We start from the raw sequence: 25,273 nt of genomic DNA, 5'->3' as shown, positions 1-25,273 counted from the left end.
GAAAATGTGATACTCCGACCGATGCTTCTGTTGTTGTGGAGTAACTCATGCAGCAGCTATGGCTCTAGGATTTGGTGTTACATGTTATTTAATGTAGTTTATTGTAAAAATTCGGTCACAGTCCTTGTGATCACTGTTACGTTGCAATTATGGCTTTATTTTTTGGTGATTTGGAAAACGTTTTTTGGTTTGGACATGTTTGTTTTTTTGTAGTACGGAGTTAAACTGATGGCCTTAATCTAAGTTTTTTTGTGGTTGTTGTTGTTTGACTTGCATCCCACTGGGATTTTTTGCACACAGCGTTGGTGTACGGTGCTTTTTTCAGGAATATTTTTGCTGGTTTTTTTCCATGTATTTTCTGTTTGCACAGTCACATAGTCACTTTAAGATGTTCTTCTTGTTCGTGTTTTTGTTTTTTTGTTTGTTGTGCTTGCACCCGATTCAAGAGCCGAATGGCTCACAGGGCTATACCAAAATAAACTGCAACTGAACTGAACTATAGTAATCGAGCAAGTGCAGAATCACTGAACCGGAATTGATAGCTCGCAAGCATTTAGCGCGGGGCCCTTGAAAGTGCGGGGCCTTTAACATATGTAGCTACTTGTGCTACTAGGATAATCCGGCACTGTATGGAGGTTAAGCTTAAAAATTGACCTTAAAATGTGATGGTGAGGAATGCCGAGCGGGAAAGAGGGGCTGTGGTTATTGGGGGCCCGTGGTTATTGGGGGCCCGTGGTTATTGGGGGCCCGTGGTTATTGGGGGCCCGTGGTTATTGGGGGCCCGTGGCGGCTCTCCCTCTTCTGCGATTGACTCAAATCCTGCTCATCATGCGGGCGGAGGGGAGCCATCGCCCTGGGTAACGGCCCAACGTTTCTCAGCGATGTCAGAGGCGACAGAGATGCCACTTCCATGGGGATTTAATCATGAAGACCTGCTCAGTCTTCATCACGGGGTGATAGGTGGTGGGGCAAATGTCATCGTAATGTTTTAAGGCTTTAAAAAACTACTACACGTTTAAAAATATATGTTGGAGGCATACCCCCCCCCCCATCCTCCATGGCTTGCCGAATTGGTCTGTGAGGTTTGAAAACTCATCTTGTATGGATATTAGGAAGCAACTGGAGCTATGCACTTTTAAATAATCTAGGTTGAAAACGAATTCCTTTAGAACTGCTTTTTTGTGTTTAGTTTGTTGTCCTTCCCAACGCACCTACAATTGGCGTGGTTGGCTACGTACGTTGTAAAAAAGAAGCTCAACATACCCACGTAAACATGCATACGACAAAAGCCTCGTTACGGTGCACCGAAGTCATTCCAATTTCTTTGGAACTGTTTTTTTTTCGCGTGCGCTTAGTGACGTGTTGTCCTTCCCAGGATGCGCGCACCTCCGACGAGCACGATTGGCTACGCGCGGCGTTTTCGCGAGAAGCTACAAAACGCAGCGACGTTCACGTTGTTTATCCATCGTGTTCGCCTACGGCCTTACGCAATCTTCAGCTGGACAATCCCTCGCGGCACGTTGTTTATTTTGTGGTTTATTCCCTTTTTCGGGTGTCAATTGACACGAAGCAAAACACCTTAAGGCGCTCGTTTGGGGCACGTCCATAAATGACGTCACGCGGTTTTGGACGATCTGTGACTCCCCCCCCCCCTTCGTCACACGGCGTCATAAAAAGTCAGACCCCCCCCCCCTCAAATATGACGTCACAAAGCTCTGCCCCCCCCAAAAAATATATATATAAAACATGCTTCAAATCGCTCTAAACTATTGTCATTGTAGCGCGTATTTAATGTGGCGCTGCACTCTGATGTTGCAGGAGAAAACATTTATGAAAAAGTCTATTTAATTCAGTAGAACGTGTTGTCTATATTTAGACATTTAATGTGGCGCTGCACTCTGATGTTGCAGGAGATAACATTTATTAAAAAGTCTATTTAATTCAGTAGAACGTGTTGTCTATATTTATTTAAAGTTACGCATTTTGATGTGACGTCACATTTCTCAAACCTCCCCATCGTCACAAATGTCTGACCCCCCCCCCCCAGGTGCGTGACGTCATTTATGGACGGCCCTTTACGTAGCCGGGGACCGGTGACTACACGTGGCCGGCTATAGCCCAGCACTGTCGAGGCAGCGGCGAGGGGTTGGTGAATCGCCGCACGCACCGATTGTTGCGGAACTCCCTCCTCCCCCCGTGGTTGTCGCGGAGATGCCATACTCTGGCTCGCCAGGAGAGGGCAGTACTGCAAGTGGACCAATCGCCATCTGTTTCCCTCCGTATGGGGGTAGAGCGCTGCCTCTTCGCGCAACGCGTGGGGGTCTTCTCCGGGTGCTCTGGTTTGCTCCCCACTCGCGGCACAAAGGGGGTAGTGAGGGGAGAGGAATTGGTGTGGTGGGGTATGGTGGGGTATGTGCTGGGAGGGATGAGAGGTGAGGTTGGTGAGTTGGAGGGAGTGTGGTGGTGAGAAGGCTGATGGGTCGCGTCATTTTTGGGGGGAGTCACTTTGTGGACCATGTCTGGCAGGATGGTTCAGTTTTATTTGTATGAGTTTGGGTGATTTATTTACATTTACTATACTTTACACTCCTACCGTGTTTCTGTCGTGTTTGTTGTAACGTTCTTACCCGCTCCTACTGGACATTCATAAAAAAGAGCTTTACAGCTCATCGGATTCCTCCTGTGTGTCTGTGTGTGTTTGTGTGTGTCTGAGGAGCGGTGGTGTAGCGGTTATCACGCTGCGCTGCGAGCCCGACGACCCGAGTTCGATTCCCGCTCAGGGCCAACACCGGTGACGATTACCCGAACCGCTCCTGGTCCTTCCCAAGGTCGATTCGGCCTCAAATGAGTACCTGGTGCGGTGTGTAAACATAGCCACTAGGGAGACAAAGGCGGTCCGGAGTGGTGCTGGTCACCCCACCCCTTCGTGTGCCGTGCCGGTGGCCTTTATAAGTGCGCGCTTAACACGCTTGCCCCAAAGCTCCGTTAAGACGATACGAGGGCGCGTGGCCGGTTAAGATTATAATCGTCACCAGCGTCGCCGGGTGCCAACCGCTGCACCATCGCTCCCCAGTCCCATCAGGCTTGAGAACGACTCAAGCTGCTGCCAGGCGTCTCGAAGTGACACAAATACAGCCACGGAGAGAGAGAGACGATTCACCCTGCAACGATGCAACCTCGATGTGTGGTTGCGCCGTCCTGGGTGACGGCGATGTTGATGGCTGATTTACTACCGAAGCGTTCCATGCCGGTGAGGAGGATGGGTTGGATGTGATCTGGCCAAGGTAGCGAGGAGCAACAGTTGTGCCAAGCACAGCACAAGAGGGCCACGTGATCCGCCCTTCAACTCACGGCAGTGGCGGTGACCGAGAGGAACAATCAAAGCCATCATCAGTCTGACAGCTGCGGGACGAGCTCTTGGATAGACCTCGATAGCTAATTCACCACCCTACGTTACATTATCACGCGTGTGTGTGTATATATAAAAACTAATATTACATTTAGAGGGCGCCCTGGTAAGGATGCCCCCCGGTAGACTCCCACTGGGCGAAGACCCCGGGGCCGGCCCAGGACCACGCAGCTGCTGCTGCTGGCGGGACGAGGTTGCTCGGCTGGCCTAGGAACGCCTGGGAATTCCCCAGGAAGACCTAGAGTCTTGTGTATAGTAGTGTAGTGTATCGTGTAGTAGTGTATTGTAGTGTATAGTTATGTCGTGTATAGTAGTGTATAGTGTAGTGTATTGTGCTAGTGTCTATCGCCAGGGAAAGGAAGGTGTGGACCGCCCTACTCAACATACTGCCGCCGCGACCCTCACCAGAACAAGCGGACTGAGAAACGAACATCATCAATCGACTTCCGCAACAGGACAAGTGAATATCAAAGTAGCATTGTGCCTGACATTTGTGGCCCTTCGAATAGGAATTCGACTCGGGGGGAAAACTGATATATATTGCCATCACATTTAAGCTCTCGCCAAAGCACCTAATAATAATAAAACATTTGCGAGAAATTATCCAAACCGTGTATAAAGATGGAACAGCTGCAATGAGATTGCACGCCAAAAGGCGTCATCTGGTCGAGCACCAATTGGGTCGAGGCTCAAAAGAAAGCCGTCCCTTGGTGTGGACCAATCAGTTTCAAGGACAATGCCACATATATTATCATAGTATGTTTTTTGTTTGCATTTTGACTTGCAGGTATTGTGGTTAATGCAGACATGAATCCTTGTAAGAAGGTTTCAGTTTTGTTGCCAGAACAAATGGGAAAAACCCTATTATTGTACGAAGTAATGAAGTGGAAATAAAAAAAATGAGTCAGGCAAGAGGATTGTGCCACAAATGCAAAAATATATAAAATGTTAAAAGTATTAACCATTTCAGATTCGCCGTTAAAATAACAAATGGCAATAAACGACGTAAAATTATTGATGGGTTTAACAACAAAAAAAACCATGACACATTGGGGTTAAAAAAGACAAACTATCGGAACAAAAGTCAAGTAATCAAAAAGGAAATTATTGCCAGAGGGATTCAACTGCAAAATCCAATACGGTTTAGAATATCTAGGTTAGTAAATCTAGGTTTGTATATCTAGGTTTGTATATCTAGATTTGCATATCTGATGACGTACACGTCTGTTCCGATGACGTATACGTACGTTCCGATGACGTACACGTACGTTCCGATGACGTACACGTACGTCCTATGACGTACGTGTGTACGCTCCGACAAAGTAAAAGGCCACGCGGGAGGGAGCGTGTGGCACAGTTTGGCGCCAGCTATTGTTGCGCTCGCGTCTCCACAGTTGTCTGCGGTGAGTACACTACGTCTTTAAAAACAGCGGCACTACTAGGCCTCTCGAAATGAAATGAAACCAACGCCGAACCGCTCACGCGTTCCGAGATTCGGGGGTGAGCGGGACACCCGCCCTGCAACTGGCAGCCGTCTCGGAACGGGAAAGGCTTAAGAGGAGTAAAGTGGACTTGGACAGCAGGACAATGGACACGACTGGGGACAGAATGAGAGCCTGGGAAGGGGAGCACGCCAGGAGGAACGACCCTAGGCGGAGATGGATTGTGCCATCGCAAGATCGTAAGGGATGAGGATTATGACGATGTGGAGAGGGCTTCGTCTAGCAGCGCATAGGACACTGCCGACGATTATTTGACCGTATCACTTTTTAACACGAGCTGAGGTGCATTTAATGAACTCGTTACAAAAAAAAAGATGTAACACCGATTGTCATGCTATATGTATAGTTTTTCAAATGCTGTAAATTTGCAAATACAGGAATTCAATTAACGAAAAACAGCACTTTAATTTGCAATTTAACTATTTAATCAGAAATCTATAAATGGCGTGCTGATGACTCTTGCCCCACTCGTCGCCTATTATAATACAATACATAATCATATATTTTATTCCTCGCAAGGCCACACACACAGTGTTATTGCGTTGGGTTTGCGTGTAAACACAAATGAAACTGTACCTCACTTGTAACCGAGGTCTGTTTAACAATAAAGCAACGGAGGCCGTCTTATCCATCACACTCCAATCTCCGGATCGTACTTTCCACGAGGGGGGGGGGCAGGGAGGGGGAGACAGGCGAATCATTATTCACTTATCTGCAGATCCCCCAAGGATATCGAGGCATGATAAGAAAAACAAAATGCGATTTGCGCCAGTGAATGAATGGATGGATGTGGGGGTTTCCACACCCTGGTTGCAGATCTCTCCGGCACAGGGGTTTCATGTCGGTGGGCAGAGCAAGGAGCCGGAACCACCATCACCACGCAAACTCGGCTCTTAATTGGCAGCAGCAGTGGCGGCGGCCGATTTTGGCTCGGCCATCGGAACAAAGGCGGTGGCTACCGGCATCCCAGCGCTGTCACGTGCGATTATTGCGGCCCGTCCGGAACGCTCTCGCTTCCGGATATTCGGAAGCCGCTGGGAGCTATGGCACTTTTAAATCAATCATCTAGATCAGTGGATCTTCGCCTTTAAGTCAGCCTGCACCCCCCCCCTCCCCACCACTTTGGTTCTCAGGAAGGGCATCTCACACTACCAGGGTGTGTATGCCCCCCCCACCTCCCCAGGTTAAGAACCACTGATCTAGATTGATAAATTCATTTCTTTATAACCGATTGTGGGTTCAGTTTGTTGACCCCACCCCCCCACCCCCGTGCGCACCTCTGATAACAGCACGGTTGGCAACGTACGGTGCGAAAGAAGATCAACATACGTGCATACAAAGGCGCACTTTCGTCACTGTCCATAAATGTAGAGCGATCCACACATTCGGACACAAACGAGCTGACTCGGCCAGTTTTTGTTTTGTCGCAAGGACGCAGCTCTCTCTCTCTCCAGCGAGGTTAAGGAATGCCGCTTGTCCACGTGAATTATTGATACCGTTATAGCGCTGCCGTTTACTTTATACACAGACACACACATCCGGCGCAGGCATCGTTTGCGAGATAACCAAAGGGCAACTTTTCGTCTCCCGCAAAAAAAAAATCCCAGCAACGAAAAGTCAGCCGGGAGATGGCAACTTGCCACGGCGCTCACTCGCGACCTCTTCGGGGCATCGGTTTGTCCATGCGTGGGGGTAAAAAAAAGAAAAAAAACTACCAACATCTGTCGTTCAAACCACGCGAACTCGCGCTCTCTTTACTTTTCGCAGACACCAATCGTGGCCATCACCGCCTCACGGGGGCTGCGCCACTTGTTCGGGGTTTGATCCGCACATGGCCGAAAATTTGCATCCAGTGTCCTCGTGGCAACGGCAATTAAATCGCAGCGAGATCCGCCACCGGCGTTGTCGTGCCAAAACTTTTTGTTGTTGTTGTTGTTGCAGTCTTGCTTCTGCAGCTTTTGGAGAAGGCATGTTGGACTTCTTTCGCGCCGTACGTTGTCAACCACGCTAATTGGAGGTGCGGGTGATGGACAGCAAACTAAACGCAAAAAGCAGCTCCAGTGGGCTTCGGGAGGACCGTTCCAGACGGCCGCAGAAGCGCATCTCAAAAGCGCGCGATGCAGTAACCCCCGTCTTTGTTCCGATGGTTCGCCACAATCCGCTGCTGCTGCGAGGATGACCGGAGTTTGCGTGACCATGGTTTATACTCCTTGGATGAAGGTGGTGGTGGTGGTCAAGGAGGAGGGTTGAGGACGAGATGGAGACATGCATCTCCGTGGCCCGCTCGTGCACTATTATTTTATTTGACCAGGTAAGGCCCCACTGAGCCATGAATCTCTTTTACAAAAAGCGACCTGGCTATGACAAACTGGAGCTCAACGAAGTGGCTCATCGTGCGGAAATTCATAGCATACTCGAAGCGTGTTGATTCTAAATGTGGAGGGGAAAAACCGGAGGACCCGGAGGAAAAAAATTCAAGGCACTACAGGGAGAGATACGCACACTCCAAAGACACAGGCATCAGGGTCGGGATCGAACCCACGACCTCCTGTATACCAGGCGAGGTAAGTAACATCTCGCCACCAGAGGTTCCATGAACTGTTGGAGAGTAAGGATTAGAGCCAAGACCCGATTTCTGTTATCACAATTGACAATTAATTCAGGCCGACTTAACGGAGCAATTAAAGAGTAGAAATAATGAGATTTAAAACAGGCCATTTCCTGTAGCCCATAATACGTCTCCTGACTACTCAGCAACTTCGCCGAATATGGCACGCGTGTATTTTAAAGCAACATCATGGCTTTAAGAAAAATAATCTGATATATGGGTCGTCTTCAAATTTTGATATTTCCTTAGACCACTTTCCATGGGTTAAACCTGGACCGCGTGCAATTAAAGGTGGCTTTGTGGCAGTGGTTGGTATGTTATGATTGATCAAAACCAGCATCTCTCACTGGGTTTAGAAAGAAGGGAAAAATTACAATGGTGCTCGGCTAAATAACAAGCCGTAAGTGAAATTTCACCTCTAATTATCGCTTGCAGCAATGCAAGTTACGGGAAAACAAAGCACATGTGATGTTCAATGCAACTGGGCCCCGCGTTTTCACCACACCACAATCGACTTGAACTCGTCCAAGGAATGCCGTGTGGCCTTAAAGAGCAGGAAAACGATTTATTAAATTACAACAAACACCCTCGTCCAAATCGAGATGCCGTCTCAAAAGGCGGCGACGATGACGAACGACGACGACACGCACGGCCGCCATCTCTGCACCCACGCAGAGCAAGAGTAGCGACGCGGTGATAACACAACACAGGCTTGCAGAGACCTGCACGCGTGTACATGTCAGCCCCCGCCCGTTAACGCTGTTACCCTCTCCCCGTTAAACTTCGCACGTTTAGAGAATATTTACACGCGCACGTTTGGGACGCGCTCGCGGACCCATCGCGCCGCCCTGCTCGCGAAAGCGCGGGTCTTAGCGCAGGTCACGTGCATTAAAGTGTGCGGATGGCTTCATTTGTACACACGTCGAGATTCGTTTATACCCACGCGGGCAGAGCAACTTTACGGCACATATGACATATGGAGGGGGTCGGTGGGGGTTGGCTCCCGTGCCACCCGTGTCAAGTTACAGTAGCGCAGAATCCCACTCCGCATTGCCAGAAACACAGCGGTGCATCAACAAACTTAGCACACACAAAGACAAACATCTCCCCCCCCCCCACCCTGCCCCCGTAACACGTAACAGACTGTCGGGGCAAGTGCTATTAGCGAGCAGCACCTGTGAAGGCCGGTACGGCACACGAGGGGGTGGGTGGCCAGCACCACGACAGGCCGCTTTCGTCTCCTTTAGTGGCGATGTTTACTACACACCGCACCAGGTACTCATATGAGGCTGGGTCGACCTAGGGGAGGCCCAGGACAGGTTCAGATAATCGTCACCGATGTGGACCGCGAGCGGGAATCGAACCTGGGTAGCCGGGTTCATAGCGCGGTGCGCTAACCGCGGGACTACCACTCCCCATATACGCACGCACGCACACACACACCAACTTAACACTGCGATAATGCAGTTGTGTTGTAATAATGTCCTTATCCTAGCAAGGGTATTCGGTTTCTTGGTATAGTATGGACACGTAGCACGTTTGTTCTACACCGCATACTTAAATCGCTAGACGGGATCGCTGTCCGCTCTGTCACTAATGGAATGGTGGTGGCTTCGTTCGCCGGTTTTCCAGTCTCGTCGTCGTTTAAAGATTTTATTTCCGCGTGCGGCGGGGGGGGGCACCCCCCCCCCGCTCAAGCGAAGCGTTGCTCCGGGCCCTGCCGCTGCCGCTTGGCCTGCTGGTGCCGGACCTGCATCTGCTCGAAGTTGCGCAGCAGCTCCTGGTGCTCCGTAGAATTCTTCTGCACGTCCATGCCCTCCCGGCGCCTTTTACGGATGGGAGAGAACGGGGGGGAAAGACAACAAACAAAACACAAAAAGCGGTTATGAATAAATGCGTTGTCAATCTCGTGTAGTGTATAGCATAGCGTGTTCAGTATAGTGTAACGTAGTATGTACGTTGAAATTATTTCGCACCGTACGTAGCCAACTGCGCTAATCAGAGGTGCGGGGGAAGGACAACAAACTAAACACAAAAGGCAGTTCTGAAGAAATCCGTTGTCAATCTCGATGATGTAAAAGTGCACACAGCTCCCCAGTAGCTTCCTAACATCGGACGTTGAAGGGCGCCTCATCGGCGCGTATCGGGGACGCGTCCTCGCGAGCCGCAGTGGCCGCACGCAAAGTTAAACTACACCGTCAACTACATTTTTATTTTTTATTTTACCAGGTAAGGCCCCACTGAACTTTCCAACTCTTTTTCAGAAACGACCTGGCCACAAAGGATAGCTCAACGAAGTGGATAATCGCGTGGGAATTTATAGCAGCCACATACTCAGAAACGCATGTTTCGAAATGTGGAGGGAAAAACCCTACGTACCCCGACAAAAAAATCCAAGCGACCACGGGGAGAACATGAAGACTCCAAATATACAGGTGTCACAGGATTGGGATCGAACCCACGACCTCCTGTATACCAGGCGAGGTAGTTAACATCTCACTACCATGGTGTCACTGACATCGCTCCGTCACCAACGAGTATTCAGAGACCCTTAATATTTTTGGCCAACGGCTTTAAACCACCTTGCCCGTTTACACACTTGTGCAATGGTCACCCAATATCCGTTGAACGTTCCTGCAACTTAATATTGTAATTGTAATGTCATCGGTCTAAAAATAATCTCGCCGAGCAGACTTACGCTGCGGGGGAATTTTAAATATTTAACCGCGATTGACGTTTCAGTTTATGCGAATGCCGTCGCAAGAGGGTCACGTGTTTGGCGCGACGGGTCCTTCGCTGACTCGGCGTGACGAACGAACAACGAACGAACGGACGAATATTTGCGTGATATTTTTGGACTTCTCGAACCGCGATCCCTCCTCGGGCAAGCTGGCGAACGGGGCTGCGACGGTGCACGAGCGCGCGTTGGGTCGCGGCGGGCGCCTGCGCGCTACTCACTCCGCGACCATGAGCTGCGGGTCCGGCACACAGGCCAGGCGCTGGCGCAGCAGGGTGAAGGCGCTGCTCTGCGGCAGCAGCATCAGCAGGCCGTACAGGGCCTTGATGAGGTACGGGTGGCTCTCCACGTCCAGCAGCTGAAGCCGGAGGTCTGTTTTTCAAGACGGAGAGAACAAAGAAGAAAAAAAAAGCGGCCGTAATTAATTTATTCCCAACAAGCGTTTGTCTTCGGATTTATTTAACATCTCTGAGATCAACCGATGATGCCCGGCCCGACCCCCCCCTCCCTGCCCCCCCCGTAACTCAATATAACTGCGCTCCAGGCTTCGGCCATCGGCCGACCGCCGAGGCTGTATGTTGCCAAGGCTCTGGAATTCCCTGCCCCCCACCCCCCCTTGGAGAGGTCAGGAACTCGCAGTCGTTGGGAGACTTTTAAGTGCCGGCTGCTGAAGACCCCCACCAGCTGTCTAATAACAACCTCATCCTCCTCTCTGGTTCTCGATCTTCAGTTCAGTTCCATTGGTCGATGCTGGTCAGTAACATTCAGCCGACACTGCACTGACCAACGTTGGGCCAAGTGTCATCAAATAACTACCCCCCCCCCCGCCCTGCCAAGGCCTATCAGCCCAGCAGTGGATTTGCGACGTGTATTTTTTTTGCTGGTTACAGCATGAATGAATTGCAAGGTTATGAATGAAAGTCATTCAATCCAGCAAGTTATTGTTGCGAGGGGAATAAAAGGGACCGGGGTACTCGGGGTGCAAACAATTGCTGACTGCCCCCCCCCACGTCCGCCACTAATTGCATTCCCCAGGATCCGCCCCCCCCACTCTGTTAACGCCGGCGTGATAATTATTGCCCAGCAGAGATGAGCATTTGTTTGTGCAATTTTTATGGGAGAGCACACAACCCCTGGGGTTTTTTTTTTCTCTTCTTCCTCCTCCCATTATGAAGTGAAACGAAGGATGCTTCTATTCATTTGAGAGCGCTCAGAAGAAATCGGGCATCTGTGAGGAGAATGAGTACTCCATCGCCCTATGCAACAATGACCATGGGCTCCGAGTTGGCTGTGGCATGGGCTCGAGTTGGCTGTGGCACAACAAACGAAACGGTAACAAACAAAACAACAAAAAAGCGAGCGTTAATATTCACAACCTCGCTCCCCGGCCGTTGGACAACCCCCCGATGGTGGGCGTTCGCACCGCCAGGATTTCTCGTCGATTGGCCCCGGCCCGTGTGTGGTGGGGTAAAGTGTGGAGTGTGCCCCCCCGAAAGCCTCTTTCGAAGGAGGTCTGGGCGAGATTTGAAGAATCGTCCAAAACAACCTATAGAGGGGGCTCCGGCTCTTTAGTGGGAGGACCCCTTCCCTCCAGCGGTGGTGCAAGCGGGAAAGTTGCCTTTTGCAAAGTACGGATGAGGTGTGGAATCGGGGGGGGGGGGGGGGGAGGGGTGGGATGAAGCCAGCGAGATTCGCTGGCCCTGATAAGCCACGATCCTTGGGAGACGTCAGGACGAGTGATACAGACCCCAGGGTGGACTTGCCAACATCAATTAACAAAGAAAAGTCGCACACTTGGGACTGCACGCGAGGTGAACAACTTGTCGGCCCAAAACGAAGGGAGCTTCCCCGTGGAAATCTTCAGCGGCGGACCCAATGAGAGGCTCCCAGGACCGGTTGACGAGAAAATGCGTGGCGCCCAAAAATATGGAGATAGGCGAAAACGCAGCGACCGAGCTTAACGGATTTAGTGGCAATACGGCGCGGGGGGGGGGGGGGGGGCTTTATTTATTTGACTCGTGAGCTGCTTGAAAGGAAATGAGGCTGTCAAAGCTCCAAGAGAGGATTGAGATTCTCGTGGTCCATCATATGGTATTTTCTGAGGCTTGTTCGCCGTTGCCATGGCTGGCCACCAGTTTAACTAGGAGGACAAACTACAATAATAGCACTCAGTTGTCTGACCACCAAATCCTCTCCTGATGTTAACGACCTCCCCTGGTATGCAGGTCATGGGTTCAAACCCGACCATGGCGATGCCTTATATTTGGAGTTTGTGTGTGTGTCTCTCTCTCTCTCTCCCCGTGGAAGCGTGGATTTTTTTTTCCGGGTCCCCCGGTTTTCTCCTCCACATTTAGAATCAATGTCACGTGTTTTAGAGTAATTGGCCCCTAGAAATTTCCACGTGATGACAATCCACTTTAGTCGAGCTATCATTTGTGGCCAGGTTGCTTCTGAAAAAGAGCCATAATAGGAGCTCTGTCGGCCTTACCTAGTAAAATAAAACAAATATTTAGGTTTGGTGGCAGGCTGTGGTGCAGTTTTGGGGAATCCACCGTTGTGGAATCGTCACCAGGTGTGACTTGGGGTTTGTTTTTGCCCGTTGGGGCGGGCCTCTCACATGTGAAGATGGGGCTCTCTATGAGTTGCACCAGCTTGTCCACCTCCGTGAGGAAGTCCACCGTCACCTCCAGTCCTGCGCTGGGCCGCACGATCGTCTGCATCAAGGAAAAATTCGGCCGATCCACCTCGATCCACGCGGCTCACCCCACTCGCCCCCAACAACCACCCTACGCTCGCCCACACCTACGAGAAGACAGCGCGCATTGACTCCGCAGAACTACGACGCAGTCTTCATGTGTGAACATCGAATTAATGTTCGAGCCCTTTGCTGATCCACTGGTCTATTTGTTCAACCAGGTGAGAACTCAAGAGGCCAAGGATGGACTCATTTGCAAGAGCATTTGCAAGAGCAGATGAGTGAGCGAGCGGGAGAGCGGGCGAGAGGGCAGGCGAGCGACCGAACGAGCGAGCGAGCACAATCGCAATTCCACTCAAATGCACCAGGGAAGCGTGACCTACTTTTCACTTGCCCTGATTTCATTTCAAAGCACGTACTGTAATGCCACCATTACCTCATCGCCCCCTCCTCGGGGCCAGGAAACATTCTACCAGCCGCGGACACAACATGTGGGCCCCGGAATGGGTCATGAAACGGTTTAGAGGAATAAGTTTTCTTCAAGTAGCCTGAGTAAAAAAGTAGCACATCATGGCGTCGTAGTAACAAAGAGGTTCACTGTTACTCGTGTTTTCCCTCAATGAAATGAGCGGTTTGGCGGTTATTAAAATTGACAATTCGAGGATTTTAAGAGTGCTGGTTAATGCACTCCACTGCAATCGTTGCAACCCAAGTTTAATTCCTACCCGCAGCTAACATCAGTCGTGAGCGGTATCTGAACTGGTCCTGCTCAAACTGCCCCTTGAATTCAACTCACACGATCCGGTGAGGTGAAGGTCTAAATAACTCCCGTGACTGACACGGCATAGAGAGGCTGTCAGCTAGGCCAGCCGTCGATTCACAAAAGGCTTCAGATTATGTTGGAGTACATTATTTTGATTATTAAAATAGAAAAATATACATTTCGCAGCGATGAAAATGTGACAGTAAAACGACGACTAAACAAGAACGGTTCCTCGATAGCAGCGACAAAGATGCACCGAAAGATGCACATTGAACTTCATTCGCACCGTACGTAGCCAACCGTGCTAATCGGAGGTGTGGGCGAAGGACAAACTAAATGCAAAAAGCAGTTCTCAAGAAATGAGTTTTTAATTCAGATGTAAAAGTGCGTAGCTTCGGTGGCTTCCTAACATTGGAAGGAAGAGCGTTCCAGATGGCTGCAGAAGCGCATTTGAAAGCGCGCGATGCGATGACCACCTTTGTTCGATGGCGAGCCAAAAGCCGCTGCGAGGATGATCAGAGTTCGCATGATGGTGGTTTACGCTCCTTGACGAGAGAAGGCATTGTGGTTCATGCGGCAAGCGTAAATGTTCACCGCGAGATATGCTACACAACGAGGCCTAATTTCAGTGGGACGTCACTGCAATCAGCTGCCCTGTGTTATCGCCCCTTGTTGACAATCACAGGCCCACGGGTGGCCTATGGACGTGACACTTCATCCACAGCGAAGGGTAGCGGACGACGTCCCTTTCTCGGGCAATGTAACAAAAACAAAAAAAAACCGTGACGACAAAGACGGCGCGACGGCAGAGGAAAGAGACGGCTGAAGCAATCTGGCGACACGGCGTTTTGGCGAGTTGAGTGGCCTCCGTGCACGACAGAACAAGGTGTGCAGCAATGCAGCAGTGCAGCAGTGCAGCAGTGCAGCAGTGCAGCAGTGCAGCAGTGCAGCAGTGCAGCAGTGCAGCAGTGCAGCAGTGCAGCAGTGCAGCAGTGCGCGACAAGCACAAGTGTTGAGAGAGTTCGGTCTGTTGATAGGTAGGGTAGATTATTATTAAATGGCCTGAGATGGGAATGCTCGCGACATCCCCGAGGCGATGACAAGAGAATCCTGGACGAAGCTGGAGGAGAGCGAGAGTCGGGGTCGGAGGCTAAAATTCAGTCGTGTGTGTGTGTGTGTGTTTTGTTGCGTTGCCAAATGCCGTCGACCGTTTTACGATAACGTCACTTGCAATTGCGTTCGGCTCGGGTGTTCTTATCTGTCTACAATCTGGTGCAACGGTCACCCTGTATCTGTAATTGTGCCACGATCGGTCTTGAAAATAATCTGCCCGAGTCGCCTTGCGCTGCAGGGAATCTATTACTACTGAACGCCGATTTATGTTCGTGGAATATTCTCCACGTCTCATGTGACACCGTTTGTTTTTTTCCCCCGACTTCTATTTTGCTTCATCACTGAACTTTATTTGATCCGTTTTGCTTTTTTGGCATTTTGGCAAACCCGGGTGGACCCTTTGAAAAGATGAGGCTCCATCGAAGTCTCTCGAGTTCTCACCTGGTTAAAACAAATCGACTGGAACTTGAAACGTGACGACAAAACCCCCTAATGCCAGCTCCGGTGAGGAGCTACACGAGTCGGCAGAGAATTTGAACGGGCGGGCGAATGGTTACAGAAAGAGGAATGCACAGGAACAAGTTGTGAGAGTCGCAGGAGAAGGGAGAGGTCGGTAAAACATCACAACGGAGGGACAGCAGGTGGAATGGGCGAGACCAGTCAAGCATCTAGGAAGCAGTGACAAGACGATGGGGGGGGTGCCACGGTGGTGAGATGTTAACTACCTCGCCTGACATACAGCAGGTCGTGGGAACGATCCCGACCCTGAAGCCTGCTGTATATTCGGAGTTCGCATGTTCTCCCCGTGGTCGCGTGGATTTTTCTCCGGGTTTTTTATTTTATTTAACAGCACACAAAGGTGTGGCCACTCACAAACAGCGCGAAGGCACGACTCCCACACCATGCCTTTTGTGCGCGTCACGTGACCACCGCATTGCACGTACAACACTCTCAGCCTCGTCTAGACCACCAACACCAGCTCGGAAGCTGAAAGTGTACGGCCAACAAAACCGTTTAGGCAACGAGATAAAACATTAAAAAAAAGTTTTAAAAATACGGCTGTCCCACTTGCATAACGCAGCTGAATCTGTCGGCATCAGGCCTTCCTTCCAGAGAGGCACTTGGCAGCCCACAGTGTACGGGGTGTATGCCTGGAAGCACTGGAACCGCAAGTTTTGTGTGCGGCACACACTTTGGGGCAATTGTTCAACTTGCCGCTAATGAGCGAGCGAGCGCGCGTGTGTGCGCCGAGGCGGTCAGCGTGTGCGGTAATAGCCGGATCAGGATGAATACTCTTTTGTAGGTGGCCTGGAAAAGAAACTACGGGGGCACAGCACTTGCAACAAAAACACCACGGTGTCTAGGAGATGTTAACTACCTCGCTTGGTATACAGGAGGTCGTGGGAACGACCCTGAAGCTTGCCGTCTCTCGCTCTCTCCACGTGGTCACGTGGATTTTTCTCCGGGGCCTCCGGTTCTTCTAATTTAGAATCAACATCGCGCGCTTAACAGTATTTGGCTGCAATACATTTCCACGTGGTAAGCCGCTTTGTTCATTCTGGACAAACCAATGCAGTGAAGCTCCCTCTTGTCTTAGAAACGTACGTTTAGAGTATTTGGCTGCTAGAAATGTCCACGTGATGAAGCCGCTTCGGTTGAGCTAACATTTGCGATAGCCAGGTCGCTTCTGAAAAAGAGGTGTATAGCTCAGTAGTGCCTTACCTGGTAAAATACAATCGTTTAATTGTTTTAGTTTAAACGTGGCTTTTACTTCCGAGCGTGCAGAGTCAGGGGCGGCTGCGATGGATGGCGCGGATGCACAAAAGCCCCCCCCCCCCCTCCCCTCCCCCCACAGGGTAGCCACTTGGCTGGTCGTGAATACGAGCGCATGGCGATGGTTAAATTGGCAATTGGATCGCAAACCATTGTTGCCAGCAGTGGCAATGAAAAGGTGGCAAAATGCACGAGCGGGCAAATATACCTCCCACACATATCTGTCCCTTCATACGGAGGATAAAAAACATTAAATCCAAGGGACAGATATGTTGATATTCTTTCGAACCGTACGTAGCCAACTGTGCTAATCTGAGGTGGAGTGTTGAGTCTATGGGCAGTGTTGAGTCTATGGGTAGTGATGAGTCTATGGGTAGTGTTGAGTCTATGGGTAGTGTTGAGTCTATGGGTAGTGATGAGTCCATGGGTAGTGATGAGTCTATGGGCAGTGTTGAGTCTATGGGCAGTGATGAGTCTATGGGCAGTGATGAGTCTATGGGCAGTGTTGAGTCTATGCGCAGTGTTGAGTCTATGCGCAGTGTTGAGTCTATGGGTAGTGATGAGTCTATGGGCAGTGATGAGTCTATGGGCAGTGTTGAGTCTGTGGGCAGTGTTGAGTCTGTGGGTAGTGATGAATCTATGGGTAGTGATGAGTCTATGGGCAGTGTTGAGTCTATGGGCAGTGTTGAGTCTATGGGTAGTGTTAGTCTATGGGCAGTGTTGAGTCTATAGGTAGTGTTGAGTCTATGGGTAGTGATGAGTCTATGGGTAGTGATGAGTGTATGGGCAGTGTTGAGTCTATGGTTAGTGTTGAGACTATGGGTAGTGTTGAGACTATGGGCAGTGTTGAGTCTATGGGCGGTGTTGAGTCTATGGGTAGTGTTGAGTCTATGAGTAGTGTTGAGTCTATGAGTAGTGTTGAGTCTATGAGTAGTGTTGAGTCTATGGGTAGTGATGAGTCCATGGGTAGTGATGAGTCTATGGGCAGTGTTGAGTCTATGGGTAGTGATGAGTCTATGGGTAGTGATGAGTCTATGGGTAGTGATGAGACTATGGGTAGTGATGAGTATGTGGGCAGTGTTGAGTCTATGGGCAGTGTTGAGTCTATAGGTAGTGATGAGTCTATGGGTAGTGATGAGTCTATGGGCAGTGATTAGTCTATGGGCAGTGATGAGTCTATGGGCAGTGATGAGTCTATGCGCAGTGTTGAGTCTGTGGGTAGTGATGAGTCTGTGGGTAGTGATGAGTCTATGGGCAGTGATGAGTCTATGGGCAGTGATGAGTCTATGGGCAGTGATGAGTCTATGGGCAGTGATGAGTCTATGGGCAGTGTTGAGTCTGTGGGCAGTATTGAGTCTATGGGTAGTGATGAGTCTATGGGTAGTGTTCGCCTATGGGCAGTGTTGAGTCTATAGGTAGTGTTGAGTCTATGGGTAGTGATGAGTCTATGGGTAGTGATGAGTGTATGGGCAGTGTTGAGTCTATGGGTAGTGTTGAGTCTATGAGTAGTTTTGATTTAAAGCTTTCGTGACTCATATTTCTATGAGTAGTGTTAAGTCTATGAGTAGTGTTGAGTCTATGGGCAGTGTTGAGTCTATGGGTAGTGTTGAGTCTATGAGTAGTGTTGAGTCTATGGGCAGTGTTGAGTCTATGGGCAGTGTTGAGTCTATGGGCAGTGTTGAGTCTATGGGTAGTGTTGAGTCTATGAGTAGTGTTGAGTCTATGGGCAGTGTTGAGTCTATGGGCAGTGTTGAGTCTATGGGTAGTGTTGAGTCTATGGGCAGTGATGAGTCTATGGGCAGTGTTGAGTCTGTCGGTAGTGATGAGTGTATGGGTAGTGATGAGTCTATGGGCAGTGATGAGTCTATGGGCAGTGATGAGTCTATGGGCAGTGATGAGTCTATGGGCAGTGATGAGTCTATGGGCAGTGTTGAGTCTGTGGGCAGTATTGAGTCTATGGGTAGTGATGAGTCTATGGGTAGTGTTCGCCTATGGGCAGTGTTGAGTCTATAGGTAGTGTTGAGTCTATGGGTAGTGATGAGTCTATGGGTAGTGATGAGTGTATGGGCAGTGTTGAGTCTATGGGTAGTGTTGAGTCTATGAGTAGTTTTAAGTCTATGAGTAGTGTTGAGTCTATGGGCAGTGTTGAGTCTATGGGTAGTGTTGAGTCTATGAGTAGTGTTGAGTCTATGGGCAGTGTTGAGTCTATGGGCAGTGTTGAGTCTATGGGTAGTGTTGAGTCTATGGGTAGTGTTGAGTCTATGAGTAGTGTTGAGTCTATGGGCAGTGTTGAGTCTATGGGCAGTGTTGAGTCTATGGGTAGTGTTGAGTCTATGGGTAGTGTTGAGTCTATGGGTAGTGATGAGTCTATGGGTAGTGATGAGACTATGGGTAGTGATGAGTATGGGCAGTGTTGAGTCTATGGGCAGTGTTGAGTCTATGGGTAGTGTTAGTCTATGGGCAGTGTTGAGTCTATGGGCAGTGTTGAGTCTATGGATAGTGTTAGTCTATGGGCAGTGTTGAGTCTATAGGTAGTGTTGAGTCTATGGGTAGTGATGAGTCCATGGGTAGTGATGAGTCTATGGGCAGTGTTGAGTCCATGGGTAGTGATGAGTCTATGGGTAGTGATGAGTCTATGGGTAGTGATGAGACTGTGGGTAGTGATGAGTCTGTGGGAAGTGTTGAGTCTGTGGGAAGTGTTGAGTCTATGGGCAGTGATGAGTCTATGGGCAGTGATGAGTCTATGGGCAGTGATGAGTCTATGGGCAGTGTTGAGTCTGTGGGTAGTGATGAGTCTATGGGCAGTGTTGAGTCTATGGGCAGTGTTGAGTCTGTGAGCAGTATTGAGTCTGTGGGTAGTGATGAGTCTATGGGCAGTGTTGAGTCTGTGGGCAGTATTGAGTCTATGGGTAGTGATGAGTCTATGGGTAGTGTTCGCCTATGGGCAGTGTTGAGTCTATAGGTAGTGTTGAGTCTATGGGTAGTGATGAGTCTATGGGTAGTGATGACTATGTGGGCAGTGTTGAGTCTATGGGCAGTGTTGAGTCTATAGGTAGTGATGAGTCTATGGGTAGTGATGAGTCTATGGGCAGTGATTAGTCTATGGGCAGTGATTAGTCTATGGGCAGTGATGAGTCTATGGGCAGTGATGAGTCTATGCGCAGTGTTGAGTCTGTGGGTAGTGATGAGTCTATGGGTAGTGATGAGTCTATGGGCAGTGATGAGTCTATGGGCAGTGTTGAGTCTGTGGGCAGTGTTGAGTCTGTGGGTAGTGATGAATCTATGGGTAGTGATGAGTCTATGGGCAGTGTTGAGTCTATGGGCAGTGTTGAGTCTATGGGTAGTGTTAGTCTATGGGCAGTGTTGAGTCTATAGGTAGTGTTGAGTCTATGGGTAGTGATGAGTCTATGGGTAGTGATGAGTGTATGGGCAGTGTTGAGTCTATGGGTAGTGTTGAGACTATGGGTAGTGTTGAGACTATGGGCAGTGTTGAGTCTATGGGCGGTGTTGAGTCTATGGGTAGTGTTGAGTCTAAGAGTAGTGTTGAGTCTATGAGTAGTGTTGAGTCTATGAGTAGTGTTGAGTCTATGGGTAGTGATGAGTCCATGGGTAGTGATGAGTCTATGGGCAGTATTGAGTCTATGGGTAGTGATGAGTCTATGGGTAGTGATGAGTCTATGGGTAGTGATGAGTCTATGGGTAGTGATGAGTCTGTGGGCAGTGTTGAGTCTATGGGCAGTGTTGAGTCTATAGGTAGTGATGAGTCTATGGGTAGTGATTAGTCTATGGGCAGTGTTGAGTCTATGGGTAGTGTTGAGTCTATGGGCAGTGATGAGTCTATGGGCAGTGTTGAGTCTGTCGGTAGTGATGAGTGTATGGGTAGTGATGAGTCTATGGGCAGTGATGAGTCTATGGGCAGTGATGAGTCTATGGGCAGTGATGAGTCTATGGGCAGTGATGAGTCTATGGGCAGTGTTGAGTCTGTGGGCAGTATTGAGTCTATGGGTAGTGATGAGTCTATGGGTAGTGTTCGCCTATGGGCAGTGTTGAGTCTATAGGTAGTGTTGAGTCTATGGGTAGTGATGAGTCTATGGGTAGTGATGAGTGTATGGGCAGTGATGAGTGTATGGGCAGTGTTGAGTCTATGGGTAGTGTTGAGTCTATGAGTAGTGTTGAGTCTATGGGCAGTGTTGAGTCTATGGGTAGTGTTGAGTCTATGAGTAGTGTTGAGTCTATGGGCAGTGTTGAGTCTATGGGCAGTGTTGAGTCTATGGGCAGTGTTGAGTCTATGGGTAGTGTTGAGTCTATGAGTAGTGTTGAGTCTATGGGCAGTGTTGAGTCTATGGGCAGTGTTGAGTCTATGGGTAGTGTTGAGTCTATGGGTAGTGTTGAGTCTATGGGTAGTGTTGAGTCTATGGGTAGTGATGAGTCTATGGGTAGTGATGAGACTATGGGTAGTGATGAGTATGGGCAGTGTTGAGTCTATGGGCAGTGTTGAGTCTATGGGTAGTGTTAGTCTATGGGCAGTGTTGAGTCTATGGGCAGTGTTGAGTCTATGGATAGTGTTGAGTCTATGGATAGTGTTAGTCTATGGGCAGTGTTGAGTCTATAGGTAGTGTTGAGTCTATGGGTAGTGATGAGTCCATGGGTAGTGATGAGTCTATGGGCAGTGTTGAGTCCATGGGTAGTGATGAGTCTATGGGTAGTGATGAGTCTATGGGTAGTGATGAGACTGTGGGTAGTGATGAGTCTGTGGGCTGTGTTGAGTCTATGGGCAGTGATGAGTCTATGGGCAGTGTTGAGTCTGTGGGTAGTGATGAGTCTATGGGCAGTGTTGAGTCTGTGAGCAGTATTGAGTCTGTGGGTAGTGATGAGTCTATGGGTAGTGATGAGTCTATGGGCAGTGTTGAGTCTATGGGCAGTGTTGAGTCTATGGGTAGTGTTCGTCTATGGGCTGTGTTGAGTCTATAGGTAGTGTTGAGTCTATGGGTAGTGATGAGTCTATGGGTAGTGATGAGTGTATGGGCGGTGTTGAGTCTATGGGTAGTGTTGAGTCTATGAGTAGTGTTGAGTCTATGGGTAGTGTTGAGTCTATGGGCAGTGTTGAGTCTATGGACAGTGTTGAGTCTATGGGCAGTGTTCAGTCTATGGGCAGTGTTGAGTCTATAGGTAGTGATGAGTCTAAGGGTAGTGATGAGTCTATGGGTAGTGATGAGTCTATGGGCAGTGATGAGTCTATGGGCAGTGTTGAGTCTATGGGCAGTGTTGAGTCTATAGGTAGTGATGAGTCTATGGGTAGTGATGAGTCTATGGGCAGTGATGAGTCTATGGGTAGTGTTGAGTCTATGGGCAGTGTTGAGTCTATGGGCAGTGTTGAGTCTATGGGCAGTGTTGAGTCTATAGGCAGTGATGAGTCTATGGGTAGTGATGAGTCTATGGGTAGTGATGAGTCTATGGGTAGTGATGAGTGTATGGGCAGTGTTGAGTCTATGGGTAGTGTTGAGTCTATGAGTAGTGTTAAGTCTATGAGTAGTGTTGAGTCTATGGGCAGTGTTGAGTCTATGGGTAGTGTTGAGTCTATGAGTAGTGTTGAGTCTATGGGCAGTGTTGAGTCTATGGGCAGTGTTGAGTCTATGGGCAGTGTTGAGTCTATGGGCAGTGTTGAGTCTATGGGTAGTGTTGAGTCTATGAGTAGTGTTGAGTCTATGGGCAGTGTTGAGTCTATGGGCAGTGTTGAGTCTATGGGTAGTGTTGAGTCTATGGGCAGTGATGAGTCTATGGGCAGTGTTGAGTCTGTCGGTAGTGATGAGTGTATGGGTAGTGATGAGTCTATGGGCAGTGATGAGTCTATGGGCAGTGATGAGTCTATGGGCAGTGATGAGTCTATGGGCAGTGATGAGTCTATGGGCAGTGTTGAGTCTGTGGGCAGTATTGAGTCTATGGGTAGTGATGAGTCTATGGGTAGTGTTCGCCTATGGGCAGTTTTGAGTCTATAGGTAGTGTTGAGTCTATGAGTAGTGATGAGTCTATGGGTAGTGATGAGTGTATGGGCAGTGATGAGTGTATGGGCAGTGTTCAGTCTATGGGTAGTGTTGAGTCTATGAGTAGTGTTGAGTCTATGGGCAGTGTTGAGTCTATGGGTAGTGTTGAGTCTATGAGTAGTGTTGAGTCTATGGGCAGTGTTGAGTCTATGGGTAGTGTTGAGTCTATGAGTAGTGTTGAGTCTATGGGCAGTGTTGAGTCTATGGGCAGTGTTGAGTCTATGGGTAGTGTTGAGTCTATGGGTAGTGTTGAGTCTATGGGTAGTGTTGAGTCTATGGGTAGTGATGAGTCTATGGGTAGTGATGAGACTATGGGTAGTGATGAGTATGGGCAGTGTTGAGTCTATGGGCAGTGTTGAGTCTATGGGTAGTGTTAGTCTATGGGCAGTGTTGAGTCTATGGGCAGTGTTGAGTCTATGGATAGTGTTAGTCTATGGGCAGTGTTGAGTCTATAGGTAGTGTTGAGTCTATGGGTAGTGATGAGTCCATGGGTAGTGATGAGTCTATGGGCAGTGTTGAGTCCATGGGTAGTGATGAGTCTATGGGTAGTGATGAGTCTATGGGTAGTGATGAGACTGTGGGTAGTGATGAGTCTGTGGGCAGTGTTGAGTCTATGGGCAGTGATGAGTCTATGGGCAGTGTTGAGTCTGTGGGTAGTGATGAGTCTATGGGCAGTGTTGAGTCTGTGGGTAGTGATGAGTCTATGGGCAGTGTTGAGTCTGTGAGCAGTATTGAGTCTGTGGGTAGTGATGAGTCTATGGGTAGTGATGAGTCTATGGGCAGTGTTGAGTCTATGGGCAGTGTTGAGTCTATGGGTAGTGTTCGTCTATGGGCTGTGTTGAGTCTATAGGTAGTGTTGAGTCTATGGGTAGTGATGAGTCTATGGGTAGTGATGAGTGTATGGGCGGTGTTGAGTCTATGGGTAGTGTTGAGTCTATGAGTAGTGTTGAGTCTATGGGTAGTGTTGAGTCTATGGGCAGTGTTGAGTCTATGGACAGTGTTGAGTCTATGGGCAGTGTTGAGTCTATGGGCAGTGTTGAGTCTATAGGTAGTGATGAGTCTAAGGGTAGTGATGAGTCTAAGGGTAGTGATGAGTCTATGGGTAGTGATGAGTCTATGGGCAGTGATGAGTCTATGGGCAGTGTTGAGTCTATGGGCAGTGTTGAGTCTATAGGTAGTGATGAGTCTATGGGTAGTGATGAGTCTATGGGTAGTGATGAGTCTATGGGCAGTGATGAGTCTATGGGTAGTGTTGAGTCTATGGGCAGTGTTGAGTCTATGGGCAGTGTTGAGTCTATGGGCAGTGTTGAGTCTATAGGCAGTGATGAGTCTATGGGTAGTGATGAGTCTATGGGTAGTGATGAGTCTATGGGTAGTGATGAGTCTATGGGCAGTGTTGAGTCTATGGGCAGTGTTGAGTCTATAGGTAGTGATGAGTCTATGGGTAGTGATGAGTCTATGGGTAGTGATGAGTCTATGGGAAATGATGAGTCTATGGGTAGTGTTAGTCTATGGGCAGTGTTGAGTCTATGTATGGGTAGTGTTAGTCTATGGGCAGTGTTGAATCTATAGGTAGTGTTGAGTCTATGGGTAGTGATGAGTCTATGGGTAGTGATGAGTCTATGGGTAGTGATGAGTCTATGCGTAGTGATGAGTCTATGGGTAGTGATGAGTCTATGGGTAGTGATGAGTCTATGGGTAGTGATGAGTCTATGGGCAGTGTTGAGTCTATGGGCAGTGTTGAGTCTATAGGTAGTGATGAGTCTATGGGTAGTGATGAGTCTATGGGTAGTGATGAGTCTATGGGAAATGATGAGTCTATGGGTAGTGTTGAGACTATGGGTAGTGTTAGTCTATGGGCAGTGTTGAGTCTATGTATGGGTAGTGTTAGTCTATGGGCAGTGTTGAATCTATAGGTAGTGTTGAGTCTATGGGTAGTGATGAGTCTATGGGTAGTGATGAGTCTATGGGTAGTGATGAGTCTATGGGTAGTGATGAGTCTATGGGAAGTGATGCGTCTATGGGAAGTGTTGAGACTATGGGTAGTGTTGAGTCTATGGGTAGTGTTGAGTCTATGGGTAGTGTTGAGTCTATGGGTAGTGTTGAGTCTATGGGTAGTGTTGAGTCTATGAGTAGTGTTGAGTCTATGGGTAGTGTTGAGTCTATGGGCAGTGTTGAGTCTATGGACAGTGTTGAGTCTATGGGCAGTGTTGAGTCTATGGGCAGTGTTGAGTCTATAGGTAGTGATGAGTCTAAGGGTAGTGATGAGTCTATGGGTAGTGATGAGTCTATGGGCAGTGATGAGTCTATGGGCAGTGTTGAGTCTATGGGCAGTGTTGAGTCTATAGGTAGTGATGAGTCTATGGGTAGTGATGAGTCTATGGGTAGTGATGAGTCTATGGGCAGTGATGAGTCTATGGGCAGTGTTGAGTCTATGGGCAGTGTTGAGTCTATGGGCAGTGTTGAGTCTATAGGCAGTGATGAGTCTATGGGTAGTGATGAGTCTATGGGTAGTGATGAGTCTATGGGTAGTGATGAGTCTATGGGCAGTGTTGAGTCTATGGGCAGTGTTGAGTCTATAGGTAGTGATGAGTCTATGGGTAGTGATGAGTCTATGGGTAGTGATGAGTCT

The 25,273-nt window shown here is 49.0% G+C and overlaps 1 protein-coding gene across 4 annotated transcripts in view; it reads right to left on the bottom strand.

The window, feature by feature from the left end:
- Positions 1–8,064: 8,064 nt before the first annotated feature.
- Positions 8,065–25,273, bottom strand: part of VAC14 (VAC14 component of PIKFYVE complex) — a 62,330-nt gene continuing 45,121 nt past the window's right edge. For all 4 annotated transcript variants that reach the window (XM_076052097.1, XM_032974865.2, XM_076052096.1 and 1 more), the window contains 3 exons: positions 12,874–12,953; positions 10,478–10,628; positions 8,065–9,345 (listed from right to left, as the gene is read on the bottom strand). In XM_076052097.1, the coding sequence (XP_075908212.1) occupies positions 9,213–9,345; positions 10,478–10,628; positions 12,874–12,953 (364 nt within the window). In that variant the 3' untranslated portion in view covers positions 8,065–9,212. The remainder of the gene's footprint in view (positions 9,346–10,477; positions 10,629–12,873; positions 12,954–25,273) is intronic.

The sequence above is a fragment of the Petromyzon marinus genome, chromosome 54 (assembly GCF_048934315.1).
Source record: "Petromyzon marinus isolate PM22_M1 ecotype Great Lakes invasive population chromosome 54, UKy_Petmar_22M1.pri1.0, whole genome shotgun sequence".
NCBI lineage: Eukaryota > Metazoa > Chordata > Hyperoartia > Petromyzontiformes > Petromyzontidae > Petromyzon > Petromyzon marinus.
This window is presented reverse-complemented; position numbering and strand designations above follow the sequence as displayed.